This window comes from Oncorhynchus tshawytscha, linkage group LG10 (genome assembly GCF_018296145.1).
Source record: "Oncorhynchus tshawytscha isolate Ot180627B linkage group LG10, Otsh_v2.0, whole genome shotgun sequence".
Classification (NCBI taxonomy): domain Eukaryota; kingdom Metazoa; phylum Chordata; class Actinopteri; order Salmoniformes; family Salmonidae; genus Oncorhynchus; species Oncorhynchus tshawytscha.
Window position 1 is genome coordinate 45227869 of NC_056438.1, and position 22305 is coordinate 45250173.

General features: G+C 40.8%; 1 protein-coding gene across 3 annotated transcripts; it reads right to left on the reverse strand.

Moving 5' to 3' along the window:
• znf644a (zinc finger protein 644a) lies at positions 1-22156 on the reverse strand. 3 transcript variants are annotated; one of them, XM_024435239.2, is made up of 7 exons: positions 21117-21207; positions 20209-20309; positions 6518-9095; positions 1908-2474; positions 1620-1745; positions 1305-1410; positions 1-1019 (listed from the first exon to the last, which is right to left on the reverse strand). In XM_024435239.2, the coding sequence occupies exons 3-7, from the start codon at positions 9078-9080 to the stop codon at positions 824-826; spliced, it is 3558 nt and encodes a 1185-aa protein (XP_024291007.1). In that variant the 5' UTR covers positions 9081-9095; positions 20209-20309; positions 21117-21207; the 3' UTR covers positions 1-823. The 3 variants fall into 3 exon arrangements, with proteins under 3 accessions (XP_024291007.1, XP_024291008.1, XP_024291006.1); XM_024435240.2 differs by lacking the exons at positions 6518-9095; positions 20209-20309 and adding an exon at positions 21888-22156 and having other exon boundaries at positions 21117-21218; XM_024435238.2 differs by lacking the exon at positions 20209-20309 and having other exon boundaries at positions 21117-21218.
• Positions 22157-22305: the final 149 nt, after the last annotated feature.

Consider the following 22305-nt stretch of genomic DNA (forward strand, 5'->3'; position numbering starts at 1 on the left):
TCCAGATGACAAAACCATAGTTTTATTTAGAACATCAAAAAATTGTTTCAGCATAATATCGGTATGATATACATTTAAACAAATTATTTCAAAACATTAAATACAGGTGAGTTACTCATGAAAGGCAGCAACAATCCACACTGTGACTGCATTATCGAGAACAAACTGACTGATAAACCCTATTAATTTAGGAGTTGGAGTTAATATGCAGATAACTGCTGTTTGTGACTCTCACCCCCCCAAAAAAAATTCCATCCATGTTTTGAACCTTATGTTCTGTGATTAACTCACACGCCATACTTACCGATATTGATAGGGAATCTGCCTGAGGATTAGTTGATGACTATCAATTTTTTTTACCCAGAACCCCCTCCACGCATAAACAAATGGTAGCAATATGATTTGAATACATTAGAGGATTGTAATTTATCCCATTTTCGTGTGTAGCATAAATGTCAATATATTATTATACAGAGAAAGGGTGCTCCCAAACTGGACCAAATTGACAGAGAATTCAGTAATCTGAGGTAAGAGTTGTCTCTATTGGAAATGGCTTCCACACTACATTACTGCATAAACAAAGAAAACAGTCAGCCCACATGGAATCATATTCCTAACATGGGACATTTAAAATGCTGATAAAATGTAACAATATACCAAAAAATAAAAATGTGTTTTAAGAGATTAGGTAGTCAAACTCCTGAAATTGTGTGTTGTAATAGTGGCCATTTTTTTCTTCAATTGTATAAAACTGAAGGAACATCCAATGTTCAAACACATACACTCAGCTGAATCAAAATATATACGTTTAAAAAACATTGGCTTAGGAGGCAGTGTGAGTTGCCAGTGACGGGGTCTGTCTGTCAGAGGTGGGGTAGGACGGGTCCCTGGGCAGTGAGGTGACCTCCCTCATGCCTGCTCCTGTGTGGGGGACACTGGCGTTCATAATGTGCCTTTGTAGATGCTTTATCCAGTCCTCCTGGACCGACAAGGGGCCCTGGAAGACCAGGTCACAGAATCTGCAGAGGATCCAAACATAGTAAGACCCCCCCCATTCAGAAGTGGGCCTCAAAGACAGTAGAAGCTTCAACCAACTCTTTGAAATCAAATATCTTTGAAATCAAATATCTTTGGTCAGCTTAACATTCCTTTTAAAGCATCACAACAAATAATGCATTGAATAGAGCTTCGCCCCAACTTAAAATCTGAGTAGTAAAAATGTAAATGAATAATACAATAATTTTCACCAATGGCATACAGTATGTGGTCAAACTTTGTGGCATATAAGATGAGGTACAGAGTACCTGCAGGTTAGCCTATACATCTCCTCTGGTGCGTGTGGCATAGTGGGGGACATCTTCTTCTTGGAACCAGGCCTTGATCTCTGCCTCCTTTGTTTACAGTCATACGCTGAAACATTAAGAACAGGGCAAGAACAATCGGCTCAGGTAAGTTCAGTCTTGACTGGTGACCATGTGTGCACTTACGCAGGGAGTCTGTGTGAGGCAGTGACATTAAGGAAATCATTGTGTTCACTGTACAGTAGTAAGGCTGTAAGAAATGTGCAGTAGTGATGTTACTTTGTGAACATGTGCCGCTGATGATGCGAAGGCACTTACTTGTTCCCTCCAGCAAGGCAGTGCTCTTTCGTTTTGCGTATGCCCGCAAGTGATTGGACAGACTAACACCGCTATGGAAGGTTGCCTTGCAATGGACACACACCTTCCTGTTGAATTCACCTTTCTCTGTGAAACAATATTGAATGAAAATCGGTCACATTTCTGACCACATCGGGAATGGTTTTGCACGCAAACGTAATCCATTTGGTATTCACATCTTTCATGCTAACATTTTGTCTTTGGTTAACAGCCCTTTATCCCAAACTTTACATTTAGCCTTGGTCTCACCCGATGTAGAGTTTGAGAGTGTTGAGTTGACTTGTGCTCCTCTACCATACTCGCTGGTGGAGGAAATTGCCAGGGCGCTTCTTGCAGTTTGAGATGAAGTCCTCAACTTTGAGTCCTCCTGACACTTCCTCTTCTTCAGAATTCCTATCAAGGCACTCGAGAGTGAACCCTTTACCTCCAACTTAGTCTCTGCCTGTTTATCCAATGTTTCCCCTGATAGAGTATACATGGGCACCAGTGGTTTGGCATTGTTGTAGAGGTTCTGAATGGGATTCCGTTTAGAGGGTGTCAGGTGATTAGAGTTGACCTGCTTTGAGGGGATTCTGGAATGGGAGGGGATCCGTTTCTTGCCCAGAATCTGCAGAGCTCTCTGGAACTCTCTCTTGTCACGCATCAGCTCCCGGAGCAACAACATTGGGGACTTGGACTTCGTGGCAATGGATTTTCCGAGCCGTTTCAGATGGCCCCGAACATGGTTAGATAGCCCAGTCTTATTATCAAAAGAGTCCCCACATAGTGGACAGGAATGCCCTCGGACAGGAGCGCCCTCAGACCCAAACTTGGGTGCTGAAAACATAGCAACATAACAGAAATAATTGGTCAAAACATTCTTTGTATGCCAAGGAAATTAGTTCCCATCCCAATTCAAAATAAAAAAATTAAAAAACAAATTATTGAGTAATGTTTTCCACAAGTACATAGAGTAGCTAGCCAAATGTGATAAGTAACCAGCCAGGTTCCCTGTGCCGGAGGGCGAGGAGTTTTTGCCGAAGGAGCTCTATTTTGGTGGCCTCTGGTACATTCTAATGTCTTGATTCCATCCGAAATACACAGCAAAATTAATTTATTTGTTCAGTGTAGTGTAGGGTGGCCAATCAAAAGCGCATCTTTTGAACAATGGTTCAAATAACATGTTAATTGTGTAGATAATCCTCTAAGAAAACAAATGGTCCAAACCTAATATCTCTTATCATAATCCATTAAAAACTTATTGGAGTTTTTACCCTTCTAGAAAGGTCAAAATTAGGGTGCTTAAATCAATGGAAAACAGAGAAAAAAAAAGTGGTCATATATCAGGAAAATAGCATGGCATCAGCTAGGCTGGATGCTGTGTGAGAATTAAGGCTACAGACAGGTTCACCGTTGAACTCGTCATCTTTCTTCTAAAATCTGGAGGACATAAAACAATATATAAAAAGGTAACGCATCACCGGGGGCAAACTACCTGCCCTCCAGGACACCTACACCACCCAATGCTACAGGAAGGCCATAAAGATCATCAAGGACATCAACCACCCGAGCCACTGCCTGTTCACCCCGCTGTCATCCAGAAGGCGAGGTCAGTACAGGTGCATCAAAGCTGGGACCGAGAGACTGAAAAACAGCTTCTATCTCAAGGCCATCAGACTGTTAAACAGCCACCACTAACATTGAGTGGCTACTGCCAACACACTGTCAATGACACTGACTCTACTCCAGCCACTTTAATAATGGGAATTGATGGGAAATGAGGTAAATATATCACTAGCCACTTTAAACAATGCTACCTTATATAATGTTACTTACCCTACATTATTCATCTCATATGCATACATAGATACTGTACTCTATATCATCGACTGCATCCTTATGTAATACATGTATCACTAGCCACATTAACTATGCCACTTGGTTTACATACTCATCTCATATGTATATACTGTACTCGATATCATCTACTGTATCTTGCCTATGCTGCTCTGTACCATCACTCATTCATATATCCTTATGTACATATTCTTTATCCCCTTACACTGTGTATAAGACAGTAGTTTTTTGGGAATTGTTAGTTAGATTACTTGTTCGTTATTACTGCATTGTCGGAACTAGAAGCACAAGCATTTCGCTACACTCGCATTAACATCTGCTAACCATGTGTATGTGACAAATAAAATTTGATTTGATTTGATTTAAGCTAGATGATGATTTTGAAACAAGACGTAGTATTTTCATATTTTAGTATACACTGTTCATATTAATGTTATTTTTCAAATACATCTCACAAAAACAAGTGTATCTCTGTGAAATGTTAACAACGTGTTTACCCCACGCTTTTTATTTTCAATGCCTTTTACATTTAATTCAGCTTGTGTCATGCTAAATTTGCGACCCACGGAAACAACTTGGAAGACACAACCACAAAATGTAAAATCCTCCAAAAATCTCTTTAAATTCACTTATAGTTTTACTGCAATATATGCATTGCCACAATGTTTGTTCTTCAAATTATGTATTTTATTAAAAATGAAAAATGAAGAAAATAGCCCACATTCTTGAAAAATGTATTAAAAGGTTAAAATGAACAAATAAAAGGGTTCTCAGTCTTAAGTATTATATCTTGCTGATGTAACATAGCCTAACTTTATTAAAAATTATTATTCGGTAGGGCCCTATAAAATCGGTTTTATTTTTTGTCCGATTCCATTTCTTGTTTTTACAGATTTCTGTTTTCCCATTTTTTCAGGTTTTCGCTCTCAAAATCACACTTTACTAGAAAAACAACAAAATTGGAGTCCACTTTCGAGGGCTGCGAAAAATCGTAGAAATGTATTTTTGGGTGTAGTTACCCTTTAATTCAAGTGTGCAATGAACAAGAGACTGTTTTTAAGCTGAGTTTTTATAGTGCACATGTGATGGTAGAGTTTGAAAAACAAATAGCCACTAGATTGATGAAAATAATCCTGATATAAATCTGCCAGGTAAACATAGGCTACTTTGTAGTTAACATTTAATTGAGAAGGTTTTTGGGAAAGCCTATCAATCTACCAGAAGACTGTCTTCATTAGCATCATCGCTAATGGCTATACAAAGTGTTAGACATGCGTACTGCGCACACACACACACACACACACACACACAGGCATTCTCGTTGCCTCTTCAGAAAGTTGCAGGAAATACGAATCACTCATGCATTCTATTCATGTCCTATGATAAACTTGGGCAAAATAATACATTTAGTGGTGTTGGGGAAGCTACTCTGAAAATAAACTCAGCAAAAAAAGAAAAGTTCCTTTTTCAGGACCCTGTCTTTCAAAAATAATTTGTAAAAATCCAAATAACTTCAGATCTTCATTGTAAAGGGTTTAAACACTGTTTCCCATGCTTGTTCAATGAACCATAAATAATTAATGAACATGCACCTATGGAACAGTCGTTAAGACACTAACAGCTTACAGACGGAAGGCAATTAAGGTCACAGTTATGAAAACTTAGGACACTAGAGAGGCCTTTCTACTGATTCTGAAAAACACCAAAAGAAAGATGCCCAGGGTCCCTGCTCATCTGCATGAACGTGACTTAGGCATGCTGCAAGCAGGCATGAGGACTGCAGATGTGGCCAGGGCAATAAATTGCAATGTCCCTACTGTGAGACGCCTAGGACAGCACTACAGGGAGACAGGACGGACAGCGTTCTCGCAGTGGCAGACCACGTGTAACACCTGCACAGGATCGGTACATCCGAACATCACACCTGCGGGACAAGTACAGGATGGCAACAACTGCCCGAGTTAAACCAGGAACGCACAATCCCTCCATCAGTGCTCAGACTGTCCACAATAGGCTGAGAGAGGCTGGACTGAGGGCTTGTTGGCCTGATTTAAGGCAGGTCCTCACCAGACATCACCGGGGACAACGTCGCATATGGGCAAATCTGGTGCAGTCCATGAGGAGGAGATGCACTGCAATACTTAATGCAGCTGGTGGCTGCACCAGATACTGACTGTTACTTTTGATTTTGACCCCCCTTTGTTCAGGGACACATTCTATTTCTGTAAGTCACATGTCTGTGGAACTTGTTCAGTTTATGTCTCAGTTGTCGAATCTTGTTGTGTTCATACAAATATTTACACAGGTTAAGTTTATTTTAAGCAAACACAGTTGACAGTGAGAGGACGTTTCTTTTTTTGCCGAGTTTATTTATGTGTCCAGGTTAAACGTGGGACGTCCCTCATTATAAACAGTCGGTTAAATTCATGTTTATTGCATCATTTTCAGATCTATTAGAAGTGATTAATAGAACAATGTAATTTTATCAATTGACTGGCCAGAGATCAGGGCATTCATCAGCAAAGACGCAGTGCAAGCTGATAGTATTTTGGACAACCAAATTGAAGTAAAATGTTATTGATGAAATCGAAGTGTGTCAGCTATACGTTGATTTGCGATTCATAACTTACATTTTACCAGTACTACCAGTAGTAGTAGGCCAACCGATAACACCACGACGGAATGCGTTTGAAGTGATGATGCGCCACCAAGAACAGCTAGCATGTCCAGCAAAGTACATCGCCAGTGGCACGCACACACTTCGTGCAAATCAGCAGGTGGGGGCTTTTCGTGGCAGCCGAGACGAGACAATCGAAGGAGGATGCGGTGAGCAAAGTTACTGGGCTCGAATTTAGTCACGGTTGATCTATATAGATTGATGCTTCTAATTGTGCATGTTATAAACCACTTTTTTTTGATGATGATATGTTATTCTCTATGGCTGGATTTATGGATGTTTTCCCCCAATGCTACATTAATTTAGATCTAGGAAAATAAAGGAAAAATATAATGGAAAATGGTACCTTTTTTCAGTCGTATTGCACCCATCTTTCGACGGATGCGAGGTTTCCTGTCTTGAGAAGCCACCTGCTCTCGCGATACCACATGGCGTGCATTGTAATTCAGTCCAACTCTATGCAGATGCCCTCTCACGTGATTGGATAATCCCACACCCGACTCGAACTCTGCAGGACAGTAAGGACAGGTCTTCCGCTCCCCACCCCCTTCCGAATCAGCATCTAAAAAGGGTTCACTTACTGGCACCGAGTTGGGCGCAAGGTTCTCACCAAAAACCTGTGTTTCTATGCACTCTTCCTTGACAACAGGCTTCTGCCGATAATTCCTGTCTTGACCTTTATCAGACAGGTCTTCAGAGGTTCCAAGGACTCCTTTCATAGACATTCCTCTGCTAAAGGAATTACCAATGTACGGTTTCTCTTGCTTGATTTCACTTTTAGCGAGAATTTTATTGTTGGCATCTGTGCCATCACTATACTGGAAGACATCATTATTATCACCGTCTTCCATCACCTCCACCATATTTAGCATTTTCTGGCTTTGCAAATGTTTTGGTAAAATCAAGTAAGAGTCCTGGTCAACGGTATTGCGATAAGGGGTGGACATTTTTCTTTTGGAAGGTGATTTTTTCCTAACTGGCATTTCTACGACAAGTTTAGAGACATGCTTGCTGTTGAGGTCTGCACTATTACCTTCCCTTAAACTGGAATCACAGCCAGAATTTAAGATATTATTCTCCAACTTAGATGCCAATAAATGTTTGTGGCCATTTGAAGAAGAATTTGGATTTTCTGAAATTCCTGACAATGTTCGTCCAAAATCATGATCACCATTTGTGCCCTCGACAAAAAAAAAACCTGTGGTGACATCATTTTTTTCATTCCTCTGCTTGTCACGTCTTTGTCGAGACAATAGATGATTTATTGACTTGTCAAGTTTTGACTCTGTGGTTTGAGTCTTGAAGCCTCTTTGCGCTCTGTGAACTACCTTATCCTTTTTGAAAAGATCAGAAATGTCATTTGAATCACAAGGCAAATCTGTTCTTTTTCTGAAAGCCAGTTTTTTCACAGATAATTTTGATGTCAGCTCTGAAGCAAATGAATTTACTACTGTGGGTTTCCTAATGGGGAAGTGCTTCTCAGAAGGTGATTGTGCATCCTCATTTCTTTCTCTACTCTGGAAAACGTCATGTTCCTCGTATGTCTGATTATGACGAATCTCAAGATGATTTTTGAAGATGTTTTTGCTTGATGTGCCATAAGAACAATGGTTACAGGAGTAGGAATGAGGTGTTTTATCATCTTCCTTTGACCTAAACACTCTGGGTTTATCGGGCTTGTCGAGGTTTTTACAGAGACTGTGTTCTTTGTTCATGTGTCTCTCAAGTTCCAACACAGTCACAGCCATATAGTTACAATTCTTACAGTCGTAGTACCTCTTGTCCTTCTCATGAGTCTTGGCATGTTGAACAAATGTATTTGGACAATTTGTTCCAAAAGTGCACTGGGGGCACTGTAGCCTTGCATCTGTGCCCTCATCCTTCAATTCATTCATGCCCTTGATCTCCTCCATGAGTCTCTCTCTTCTCTCCTGGTGAATGGTCATGTGACGAAGGAGAGAATTACGAAAGCGGAACGACTGTCCACACTCTCTGCATATAAAAGGCTTTGGAATGTTGATCAGACTGGGCGGATCTGTGTGAGTCCTCATGTGCCGGTGCAAATGGTTCTTCTCCTTGAAATTGATGTTGCACTTTGTGCAAGGAAAAAACAATGGCTCCTCCTCTGAACAAGAGTCAGTGAGCGGTTTCCCTTTCAGCGTTTTAAGCCTGTGAGCCACGCTTGTCTCATGTGGATTTCTTGCAGGCGCGTTGAAAATAAGTTGCTTGATGGCCTCTACAGTTCCATTAGGATACGGTGCTTTCTTCCTTGTCAGTGATTGAGGTTTGCAGCGTTCTCTCAAGGATTGGACATTGTTGATGGGAACAGGGTCTTCTAGATCCTCATCAAATATGTCCTTTGTTGACTTGAGGCTCAAATCAGAGAACAGTTCCTCTGAGGGATCTACCATGACCACCATGTCCATTTTGCGTTTCCTCCTCCTTTGGCTGTTTGGGGGAGGATCTGCCGTTGGTGGCTCCTCCACAGGAGAATCATCGTGGTCGTCCCACAGAAACTGCATGAATTCTCTCTGAGGGTCCCAGCACAGGGGATCCTCATAATTATCCATTGAGTTCTCTGAAGATTCTACATCGAAACCCCATATCCCTGTAGTGTCAATGTCCTGCACAGTCTTCAACTGAGTAATACTCTTTTCCTCCTCCTTTTCTGTTGACAAGCTGTTGAGTTCATCTGATTCGAAGGCCTGGTGTGAAGAAGGTCCATTCACAGACAACACATTTGTGTTTGAGAGAACATCAAGGACACTATTTTCTCTCAGAGGAGAAGTCGGAGGTCTGTCCAACGTTTCCATAAACAAGGGCGTCTGATTTGTCATTAGATCTTGAAAGAGATCTAAAGGGTCAATCACACCTTTCTCTTCTTCATCAATACCGGTCAGATCAGACATTTCGGCAGCTGAACTCTAGGAAAGAAAAAAAAGAAAAAAAACAGAGCAGAAAGTTGTTTACTTTGCCCATCAATCATCTAGCTGGCTACACTTGCCAAATATGGTACCTCTCCTTTAAGAACTCTCTACCACCACCAGTGGTGCCCGCTATTGGTGCACAGCAACAACAACAAAAAATTACTTCTGAGAGCTGCTGCAAAATATGATCAATTGTATTTATGTACAGTACCTGTCAACATTTTGGACACACCAACTCATTCAAGGGATGTTCTTTATTTGTACTATTTTCTACATTGTAGAATGATAGTGAAGACATAACACATATGGAATCATGTAGTAACCAAAAACAGTATTAAACAATCAAAATATATTTGAGATTCTTCAAAGTAGCCACCCTTTGCATTGATGACACCGTTCACTTTGCATTCTCTCAACCAGCTTCTTCCCTATATACATCACTGGCTACTTTAATAATGGAACACTAGTCACTTTAATAGTGTTTACATATGTGCTTTACTCATCTATGTATATAATATATTCTATTCTACTGTATGTTAGTCAATGCCACTCGACATTGCGCACCCTAATATTTATATATTCCTTAATTCAATTGTTTTACTTTTAGGTTTGTGTGTATTGTTGTGAATTGTTAGATATTACTGCACTTTTGGAGATAGAAACACAAGCATTTCGGTTCACCTAAAATAACTAATATTTAGATTATATTAATAATCTACTAAACGTGTATGTGACCAATACAATTTGATTTGATGAGGAAGTCTCCTGGAATGCATTTCAATTAAATAAGGAGGCTGCGAATTTTCGCAGCTTTTTGTTAAAAATCGCGCAACATTTCAGCGTCCTGCTACTCATGCCAGGAATATAGTATATGCATATGATAAGTGTGTGTGTATAGAAAACACTCTGAAGTCTCTAAAACTGGTTAAATCATGTCTGTGGCTATAACAGAACGTGTTTAGGAGTCAAAATCCTTCGAAAAACTGGTCACCAAAAACACAAAAATAATATCCATCCGCCAGTCAATGTATTGTCTAAGGCTGAAGAAAATACATGGCAATCCCCTGTAAACGCCTACAGCTTCCACACGATGTCGCCAATGCTGTCATTTAGGGGCGGCTTTATCCTTGGTTTGGAAACGTGACGCATTTCCTTTCTTTGGGCTCACCACAGGATGTTTTGAATGTGAAAACATGGACGATGATTTCAAGACTTGCTGCTATCGAATACAGATCGCCCCGTGATCAATTTAATAGATTATTAACGTTTATTAATACCTAAAGTTGGTTTAGAAAAGTAATTTGAAGTGTAAAAGTATATAGGCAACTTTTGTCATTTTAAAAAGTGACGTTGCGTCTTGTAAAGGGGCATTTTTCTGGATCAGACCGGTCTTCAGCAAATCACATTTTGGGTATACAATGACGGATTTAATCGGGAAAAAGACCCAATTGTGATGTTTATGTGACATATAGGGGTGCCAAGAAAGAAGCTCGTCAAAGGTAATGAATGTTTTATATTTTATTTCTGCGTTTTGGGTAGCGCCGGCTACCGCAAAATCTGTTGTTTTGTTGACGGTCTGGTATTCTGGGGGGTGTATGCTATCAGATATTAGCTTCTCATGCTTTCGCCGAAAAGCATTTTACAAATCTGACTTGGTGGCTAGATTCACAACGAGTGTAGCTTTAATTCAGTACCTTGTATGTGTGTTTTAATGAAAGTTTGAGTTTTATCGAAAACTTTCGGCGGCGCTCTAAAATATCCGCTGATTTGATCCCGCCACAGGAACATCCTCCCTAACAAGTTTTAACAGATGTGCCATGTTAAAAGTTCATTTGTGGAATTTCTTTCCTTCTTAATGCATTTGAACCAATCATTTGTGTTGTGACAAGGTAGGGGTGGTATACAGAAGATAGCCCTATTTTGTAAAAGACCAAGTCCATATTATGGCAAGAACAGCTCAAATAAGCAAAGAGAAATTACAGTCCGTCATTACTTTAAGACATTGTCAGTCAATCCGGCAAATTTTGCAAAAACCAACAAGTGCTATGATGAAACTGGCTCTCATGAGGACCACCACAGGAAAGGGAGACCCAGAGATCACTCTCCTGCATAGGATAAGTTCATTAGAGTTAACTGCACCTCACAGGCTGACCAAACTGCCTGCGTCACGTGCGCGAGCATTGCAAAATACATTTAGAAATCTATGTTATTCAATTATTGAACATCCACACTGCTCACGAGCGTCTGCGTTGCCAAGGGTTAAAATAGAAATCAGTTCTATTTCTGACCTTGATCACGCTGCAAGTCCTGCCTCTCCCATCTCATTGGTTTGTAGAAGCAGGTACCCACGTGCCATCTCCTCATTGGTTATACCCACGTGGGTGACTGAAAGATGAACAAGGTCGGTGGCGGTAACGCACATAATTTATGAAAGCTGCCAATCGCAATAAAGTCAAGAGAAGAAAAAGCTTGGAAGGAAGAGAGATGACTAGAGACGATTCAGTTGACAGTTTTATGTGTGGATTAATTGGCGGAGTAGAGGACCTTATGCATTTCAGGTACAATAACTCAATGTTTATATCCCAGGACAAATTAGCTAGCAACTGCAAGCTAGCTAAATAGGACGAATTAGCTAGCAAGTGCAAGCTAACTAGCTAAATTGCCATAAGTGTTTAATGCATTTCAACCTGTCCCCAAATTAATATAATTTGTTCAGAGTTTTTATATTTGAACCTGTGTGTCGTGATCGCGTTTGGTGTGGGGGGGACAAAATGAATTTATGCACGATGGTGCACGCGCGCAGCTGGTTTGGGTTCCGTGTCAGATTGCAGCCCCAATAAATGCTTCAGTGTTCAAATAACAGACATCTCAACATCAACTGTTCAGAGGAGACTGTGTGAATCAGGCTTTCATCAAATCAAATTGTCACATGCACTGAAAACAACAGGTGAAAACATTACAGTGAACTGCTTACTTAAAACTTCTTTGGGATAGGGGGCAGCATTTTCACTTTTGGATGAATAGCGTTCCCAGAGTAAACTGCCTCCCACCCAGTCCCAGATGCTAATATATGCATATTATTATTAGTATTGGATAGAAAACTCTGAAGTTTCTAAAACTGTTTGAATGATGTCTGTGAGTATAACAGAACTCATATGGCAGGCAAACACCTGAGAAAAAATCCAAACAGGAAGTGGGAAATCTGAGGTTTGTAGTTTTTGAACTCATCAAATACACAGTGGGATATGGGTTATTTTGGCTTCCACTAGATGTCAACCTTCTTTAGAACTATGGTTCAGGCTGCTCCTGTGAAGGGAGGTCGGATGGGAGCTGTTTGACTAAAGGACCTGCCTGCAGCCGCGTTCTCAGTCACACGCTTTCACATGAGAGGCATCTCTCGTTCCATTGCTTTTCTACAGACAACGTATTTCTCCGGTTGGAACATTATTGGACATTTATGATAAAACATTCTAAAGATTGATTCTATACTTCGTTTGTCAAGTTTCTTCGACCTGTAATATAACTTTTTGAACTTTTCGTCCGACTGGACCTGAACGCGATTTTGGATTTGTTTACCAAACGCCCTAACAAAAGAAGCTATTGGACATAAATGATGGACATTATCGAACAAAACAAGCATTTATTGTGGAACTGCGATTCCTGGGAGTGCATTCTGATTAAATATTTATAATGCTATTTATGAATAATGTTGACTACCCAACATGGCGGATATTTCTCTGGCTGGTTTAGGCTCTGAGTGCCGTTCTCAGATTATGCTTTTTCCGTAAAGTTTTTTTGAAATCTGACACAGCGGTTGCATTAAGGAGAAGTTTATCTAAAGTTCCATGCATAACACTTGAATTTATCAACATTTATAATGAGTATTTCTGAGAATTCATGTGGCTCTCTGCAATGTCACTGCATGTTTTGGAACTACTGAACGTAACACGCCAATGTCAAATAAGATTATTGGATAGAAATATGAACTTTACCGAACAAAACATACATGTATTGTGTAACATGAAGTCCTACGAGTGTCATCTGATGAAGATCATCAAAGGTTAGTGATGAATTTTCTCTCTATTTGTGCTTTTTTTGACTCCTCTCTTTGGCTGGAAATATGGCTGGGTTTTTCTGTGAGTTGGTGGTCACCTAACAATCGTTTGTGGAGCTTTCGCTGTAAAGCATTTTTGAAAATCAGACACTGTGGCTGGATTAACGAGAATTGTATCTTTAAAATGGTGCCCAATACTTGTATGTTTGAGACATTTGATTGATGAGATTTCTGTTGATTTGTATTTGGCGCCCTGCAATTTCATTGGCTGTTGGCGAGGGGTTCCGCTAGCGGAACAGGGTTCTAGACAGGTCAACTGCATTGTTGGTTAACGGCTTGTAAGAAAAATACCCCAAAAAGATAAGAAATAAAACAAATAATTAAAGAGCAGCAGTAAAATAACAAGTGAGGCTATATACAGGGGGTACCGGTACAAAGTAAATTAGCGGGGGCAGCGGTTAGTTGAGGTAATATGTACATGTAGGTAGGGTTAAAGTGACTATAAATAGATAATAAACAGAGTGGCAGCAGCGTAAAATAGGGGGGGGGGCAACGCAAATAGTTTGGGTAGCCATTTGATTAGATGTTCAAGAGTCTTATGGCTTGGGGGTAGAAGCTGTTTAAAAGCCTCTTAGACCTAGACTTGGCATGGTCGAATTGCTGCAAAGAAGCCACTACTAAAGGACACCGTGAGGCATGAAGTGGTGGTGTGATGGTGCTTTGCTGGTGACACTGTCTGTGATTTATTTAGAATTCATGGCACACTTAACCAGCATGGCTACCACATCATTCTACAGCAATATGCCATCCCAACTGGTTTTCACAATCATTTATTTTTCAACAGGAAAATTACCCAATACACACCTCCAGGCAGTGTAAGGGCTGTGTGATGGAGTGCTGCATCAAATGACCTGGCCTCCACAATCACCCGGCCTCAACCCAATTGAGATGGTTTGGGATGAAATGGACCACAGAGTGAAGGGAAATCAGCCAACAAGTGCTCAGCATGTGGGAACTCCTTCAAGACTGTTGGAAAAGCATTCCTCATGAAGCTGGTTGAGAGACCAGCTTCATTGAGAGAGTGTGCAAAGCTATCATCAAGACAAAGGGTGGCAACTTTGAAGAATCTAAAATTTATTTTGATTTGTTTAACACTTTTTTGGTTACTACATGATTTCATGTGTTATTTCATAGTTGAGGTCTTCATTATTTTTAGAAAATTTTAGAAAATTGTAATAACGAAAAACCCTTGAATTAGTAGGTGTCCCAAAACGTTTTACTTTTGACAGAAGTATAAAATGTAACATGTAAAGTATTGGTCCTGTGTTTAATGAGCTGAAATAAAATATCCCAGAAATGTTCCATATACACAAACAGCGTATTTCTCTAAAATGTTTACATCCCTGTTAGTGAGCAATTTTCCTTTGCCAAAATAATCCATCCACCTGACAAGTGTGGCATATCAAGAAAATTATTAAACAGCATGATCATTACATAGGTTCACCTTGTGCTTGGGACAATAAAAGGCCACAAAACACAATGCCACGTATGTCTCAAGCTTTAAAGGAGTGTGGAATTGGCATGTAGATTGCAGGAATGTCCACCAGAGCTGTTGTCAGAGAATGTAATGTTAATTTCTCTTCCATAATAAGCCACCTCCAATGTTGTGTTAGAAAATTTGGCAGTACGTCCAACCGGCCTCACAACCGCAGACCAAGTGTATGGCGTCAGGTAGGCGAGCTTTTTGCTGATGTCAGCGTGCCCCATGGTGGCAGTGGGGTTATGGTATGGGCAGGCATAAGCTAATGACAACAAACACAATTGCATTTTATCTATGGAAATTTAAATGCACAGATGCCGTGACAAGATCACAAGGCCCATTGTCGTGCCATTCATCCTCCTCAACTTCGATCAGCCATTGAAGAGGAGTGGGACAACATTCCACAGGCCACAATCAACAGCCTGATCAACTCTGTGAAGGAGATGGGTCGTGCTGCATGAGGTAAATGGTGGTCAACCCAGATACTGACTGGTTTTCTGATCCACACATCTACCTTTTAAAAAAAGGTATCTTTCACCAACAGATCCATATCTGTATTCCCAGTCATGTGAAATCCATAGATTAGGGCCTAATGCATTTATTTCAATTGGCTGACTTCCTTATATGTTGCATGTTGAGTTTATATTTTTGTAAGTAAGGCTCACTTTTGCATTTGTAAACACTTTCACAATGGAGAAGAAATACTGTTATTTAGCCTAGCTGTAAATAAAATAACTGGTTTACAGAAATGTTTGATATTTTGTTGGATTACATTTCATATATAGTGCCTTCTGAAAGTATTTTCAACATTTTGCTGTGTTACAGCGTGAATTTAAAAAATTTATTAAATGCACTTTGTCGTCACTGGCCTACACACAATACCCCATGATGTTAAAGTGGAATTATGTTTTTCTAAACTTTTACAAATTAATTAAATAAATCTGAAATGTCTTTAGTGACTAAGTATTCAACCCCTTTGTTATGGCAAGCCTAAATAAATTCAGGAGTAAACATATGCTTAACAACTCTCATAATACACTACATGACCAAATGTATGTGGACACCTGCTCATCACACATCTCATAACAAAATCAGGGGCATTAATATAGAGTTGGTCCCCTCTTTGCTGCTATAACAGCCTCCACTCTTCTGGGAAGGTTTTCAACCAGATGTTGGAACTTTGCTGCAGGGACTTGATCCATTCAGCCACAAGAGCATTAGTGAGGTCGGGCACTGATGTTGGACGATTAAGCCTGGCTAGCAATCAGCGTTCCAATTCATCCCAAAGGTATTCGATGGGGATGAGGTCAGGGCTCTGTGCTGGCCAGTCAAGTTCTTCCATACCTATAGACAAACCATTTCTGTATGGACCTCGCTTTCTGCATGGGGGCATTGTTATGCTGAAACAGGAAATGGCCTTCCACAAACTGTTGCCACAAAGCTGGAAGCACAGAATCGCCTATAATGTCTTGTATGCTGTAGCGTTAAAATTTCCCTTTACTGGAGCTAAGGGGCCCAGCACGAACCAAGTTTTTCCACTGCTCCAGAGTCCAATGGTGGCAAGCTTTTGTTCGGTACGGTTACATCGCTAGGTTCTTCTATTTGTCATGCTATGTCCTTGCATGGTGAGGATGTCGTCCCTGGTCCCGACGATTGTATACTGCAGGGTAGATTGAAAAATTCAGTAACTGGATGTTTTAGATAGCCTTCTCGCTCATCTACCTGCTGATAGGCGAGACGAGTTGGTCGGTCTGATTCTGAGTTTTCCAGTTTTGCTTTCTGATACGCTGACACGTACAAACTTGATAGAACACGATATTGGCATTGGGAATGCTGACCTCATCCGTCAGCGGTTCTATAGAGTTTCTTCAGAGAAACAGCGTTGTCTGGATGCTGAGATCAGGTACATGCTGGAGAGTGATATTGCAGAGCCTTCTTTCTCTAGCTGGGCTTCTCCCTGTCAGTAAACCGGATGGGACAAGCAGATTTTGTACGGACTACCGTAAGGTAAATAGTGTCACTAAGCCAAATGAATTTCCTCTTCCTCGGATGGAGGACTGCGTTGATCAGGTCGGAGTAGCGAAGTTTGTGAGCAGGTGCCACTGACGTGTAAGGCACACAAAATCTCTACCTTTATTACACCCTTCAGTCTGTACTCGTATTTGGTTATGAGTTTCGGCCTGCGGAACGCACCTGCCACAGCGCCTTATGAATAGGGTTGTCTCCGGTCTGGTCGGGGGCACTGTTTATCTGGACAATGTATTGGTTTATGCAGATACTTTAGGAGCATCTGTCCCGTATTCAAGCCTTGTTCGACCGCCTGGCTGTGGGTCGCCTCACTATCAACTTGGCAAAGTGGGAGTTTGCTCAGGTGACAGTTACGTACGTTCCTTGGTAAGGTGATTGGACAGGGTGAGGTGCATCCTGTTCGGGCTAAAGTGGTAGCTATTGATGCTTTTCCACCGCCAACCTCTAAAGAACTGATGTGTTTCTTGGGAATGATTGGTTATTATCATAGTTTCAGTAGGAACTTTTCTACCATAGTCGCTCCCCTGACAGATTTGCTGAAAGTTAAGTCGGTTTAAGTATGGTCTCCTCTCTGTCGCAGGCTTTTGATGACGCAGAGAGGTTACTTACCCCAACTCCAGTGCTAGTTACTCCTCGCGTGGATTTCTCATTCCCCTGCAAATCACATGGCCTGCTGCAAGCAGATGTGTCCGGTGTTAAGAGGCCCGTTTGAAAATAAACTAAGAAGTTTAACTGTTATCAGTTGAACTACTCCGTGGCGGAAAAAGAAGTGCTAGCACTCATATGGGCGCTACAACACTTCGAGGTGTACATCAGGTTGGGTGTTGTACCTAATGTGGTCTACGCCCACCATAACCCTCTCACCTTGAGGTCTATGATGTGTCCTAACCAGAGGTAATGAAATGGTGTTTTTTTTTACAGGAACTCCATCTCGATGTGTGGCACAACAGGGGGTCTGATAATGCTGTTGCTGACACTCTCTCTCGTGCACCCTGTTCCTGAATGCGTCTGGTCCTATTGATCAGTGGACAAGCATTTTCTTATGCGTGTGGTCCCAGAGTTGTGACGTATGCGTGTCATTTACATGACCAGCTACTGCTTATTTTGTGTTGTCCTCGTTTCCCCTCCCCCTCTTTAAGGTTGCTTCCTGTGCACAAAGGTTGCTGAGGTCTGGGGAGGACAAGGTTGGCTGTGGCAGATGGGTTAGGGTTAACTAGAGCAGTATTTTGTTGGTGTTATATATAGTGTTGTTGGTGTTATATATAGTGTTGTTGGTGTTATATATATATATATATATATACAGTGCCTTGCGAAAGTATTCGGCCCCCTTGAACTTTGCGACCTTTTGCCACATTTCAGGCTTCAAACATAAAGATATAAAACTGTATTTTTTTGTGAAGAATCAACAACAAGTGGGACACAATCATGAAGTGGAACGACATTTATTGGATATTTCAAACTTTTTAACAAATCAAAAACTGAAAAATTGGGCGTGCAAAATTATTCAGCCCCTTTACTTTCAGTGCAGCAAACTCTCTCCAGAAGTTCAGTGAGGATCTCTGAATGATCCAATGTTGACCTAAATGACTAATGATGATAAATACAATCCACCTGTGTGTAATCAAGTCTCCGTATAAATGCACCTGCACTGTGATAGTCTCAGAGGTCCGTTAAAAGCGCAGAGAGCATCATGAAGAACAAGGAACACACCAGGCAGGTCCGAGATAGATCTCTGCAGTTCGTGCACCCTGTTCCTGAATGCGTCTGGTCCTATTGATCAGTGGACCTGCACTGAAGAAGTTTAAAGCCGGATTTGGATACAAAAAGATTTACCAAGCTTTAAACATCCCAAGGAGCACTGTGCAAGCGATAATATTGAAATGGAAGGAGTATCAGACCACTGCAAATCTACCAAGACCTGGCCGTCCCTCTAAACTTTCAGCTCATACAAGGAGAAGACTGATCAGAGATGCAGCCAAGAGGCCCATGATCACTCTGGATGAACTGCAGAGATCTACTGTCCATAGGACAACAATCAGTCGTATATTGCACAAATCTGGCCTTTATGGAAGAGTGGCAAGAAGAAAGCCATTTCTTAAAGATATCCATAAAAAGTGTTGTTTAAAGTTTGCCACAAGCCACCTGGGAGACACACCAAACATGTGGAAGAAGGTGCTCTGGTCAGATGAAACCAAAATTGAACTTTTTGGCAACAATGCAAAATGTTATGTTTGGCGTAAAAGCAACACAGCTCATCACCCTGAACACACCATCCCCACTGTCAAACATGGTGGTGGCAGCATCATGGTTTGGGCCTGCTTTTCTTCAGCAGGGACAGGGTAGATGGTTCAAATTGATGGGAAGATGGATGGAGCCAAATACAGGACCATTCTGGAAAAAAACCTGATGGAGTCTGCAAAAGACCTGAGACTGGGACAGAGATTTGTCTTCCAACAAGACAATGATCCAAAACATAAAGCAAAATCTACAATGGAATGGTTCAAAAATAAACATATCCAGGTGTTAGAATGGCCAAGTCAAAGTCCAGACCTGAATCCAATCGAGAATCTGTGGAAAGAACTGAAAACTGCTATTCACAAATGCTCTCCATCCAACCTCACTGAGCTCGAGCTGTTTTGCAAGGAGGAATGGGAAAAAATTTCAGTCTCTCGATGTGCAAAACTGATAGAGACATACCCCAAGCGACTTACAGCTGTAATCGCAGCAAAAGGTGGCGCTACAAAGTATTAACTTAAGGGGGCTGAATAATTTTGCACGCCCAATTTTTCCGTTTTTGATTTGTTAAAAAGGTTTGAAATATCCCAAAAATGTCGTTCCACTTCATGATTGTGTCCCACTTGTTGTTGATTCTTCACAAAAAAAGACAGTTTTATATCTTTATGTTTGAAGCCTGAAATGTGGAAAATGGTCGCAAAGTTCAAGGGGGCCGAATACTTTCGCAAGGCACTGTATATATATATATATATATATATTGGTGTTGTTGAATATTTACATTTCTATTTTTTTGATTGGTGTGGTGTTCCAGGTTTTATGAGGAGTGACAAATTCTTTCTCTCTGCTCGTTTTTCTTAATAGGATGTTGGTGTGCGGAGCTGGGAGGGTCGTCAGCGAAATGGAACACCTCTGGGCTCGGGTGTGTCCCGGGATAAATACCCCCCCATACACCGAGGAGACTCTCTCCACGCAGACACGCTTTGGTTGCAGCATTTTTGGTTGCAGCATTTTAGGGCTTCTTCGTGTTAGTTTGTTTTGGCACCCCTCATTATCACCATCGTTGCACGCATCTACTCACTTACACTACTGACTACACACACACCATTGTTACTTGTATATAGTTTTACCTCCGCGTTGTCTCCCTCTATGTTAAGGGTTACGAGCCGGTTGGTAACAGCAGTAATTAATACATTTGCAAGATTTCTTTAAACTGACAATTCTGTGAACTGTCTTGTGCAAGTTTGACACAATACCTGTTTAGCAAAGGTTTCAGCGAGAAATTATTCAGCTAGGAGCTTGCAGGGATCTGTAGTCTTGCATGATGTCTTCTATGATGCTAATGAGCATTTCGAATCTGAGAGTAAATAGACCCAAATATATTGATAAGTCACCTTTTCCATGAGAGATTTAGATGGTTATCAAAACATCACGACAGTGTAAGCCTACACGAAACACAGACCTTATTTTAAGTGTTTCTAAAATCCCCCATGGGAAAAATGAATGGTGGAAAAACAATTTCCCTCTTTGCCTGCTAGGTTTTATGGGTATTATGACACCTGCACTGTGGGGCTCTATACACCCCTGGTTAGCATCCCATGAGGGTTTGAATCCTCACAACAATCTATACAGATACATTTTCAATAAATGTGGAAAAAAAATGTTTTTCATGTACATAACGACAGCAAGGTGAGCGATGAGTGGGCTAAATATGCCTATTTAAGGACACCTGTCAAGCAAGCCATAAATGCATGAATGTCAAAACATATATTTTATAATAAAATGCTAATCGATCACCCCTTACTCAAGACCGATGGGTAACGTTGTTGATGAGCAGTTGACAGTTATGCATTCTATAATAAACTTTCTAGCTATGCGTTGCAGAACTGTAGCCCAGCTATGCCAAAGCAAAGCGCAACCTTTACACTCGAGCACCAACATAGCGAACTAATCGTGGTCTTCCTCGAGCCCCATAAAGATCCAAATGTGCTTTACTTCTCTTTAAATCTTCCTGTTGTTGGACGCTTGTAATAGCCTAACGTTACCCAGTCCATAATGTCCATACCAAAACAAAAACCTCCACCAAAACCACACAAAAAACGCCGGACATGTTTGAGCAATACCGAGAGGTGACAATATTGTTAGAGAAGACTTGAAACGTTACCTTTGAACGGTGTAAATGCAAACGATATGCACTTTAATCGTTGCATTGAATTATTGCTCACTTTCGTCTTCCATCCATTTCACAGTCGCCATTTTCCTTGGTCTACGTAGGTTAAACCATTTTTTTGAGAGGGAATACAAGAACGACACAAATGCATTAATGAGTGCACTTTTTAATTGCACAACATTTTTACAGCGTAGAACTAGGGATATAATATAACATTCACAATGTAAGTAATCATTTCATTATACTTCCATGATTTTTCATAAAACTTTTGTCACCGTGATATGCTTCCCCCGCAAGTGAAAGTGGTTTGTCCCAGATAGGCGGCATGAAAAATCCCGAGTTGATGATCATCTACCTAGTTTATTATAGGTAGAAGATTGGGTGGACGCTACTGATAGCCGGTTTGAAATGGTTATTTTATTAAAATCGAATACATTGACATGTTAGATGGTAATTTCCATTCAATGTATATATATATATATATATATATAATTATTTTTTCCTTTTTCTCTGTCTGGATCACATTTGGGTTTGTGAACACCTTGCGGATACAGTTATAGCTACTCAACAGTCATAGTAGCACAAGATGACTGGCAAATCAAGACAAATTACAGCCTCTTTATCCTCGCTGTGTAGTAACGTGTCAGCTAGGCTACGGTTGTGAGCGCTTACCTGTTAAACGTTGTAATATTTTTTTCCACTAATTCTAACCCCCCACTCATCGTCTTATAGGATATTCAAATAACGCATAAAATCTTCATGTACCTTTGTATAGCCAACACTCAATGCATGTTGTTTTGAAACCTGCCAGTCGTTTGTGTCAAGAGGCAACCCGCAACGCGCGGCACACCAATCGATCAGCAGGCCTATGGCTTAGATATTTAGCTAGTTGTCAAATACATAAACGAACGGTCTATCGAGCAGCTTGATTCGAAATAGATTTTTACAATACATTATTTTTGTGTTAAAACGAAAAAATGCTAATAATGTTTTGAGTTGCCGATCAATCTGAGCTGGCAAACCTATCTCCACAGATATAACAATAAGACAGATATTTCACCGGATGTATAAATGTGAAGCGTCCGCTTGGTATTTCCACTCTTTACCAAATATGGTAGTGAGAGGAAGCCCACTGCCCGGCAGTGGAGAAGATGGAGCGAGATGGATTTTGGCCGACATTCTG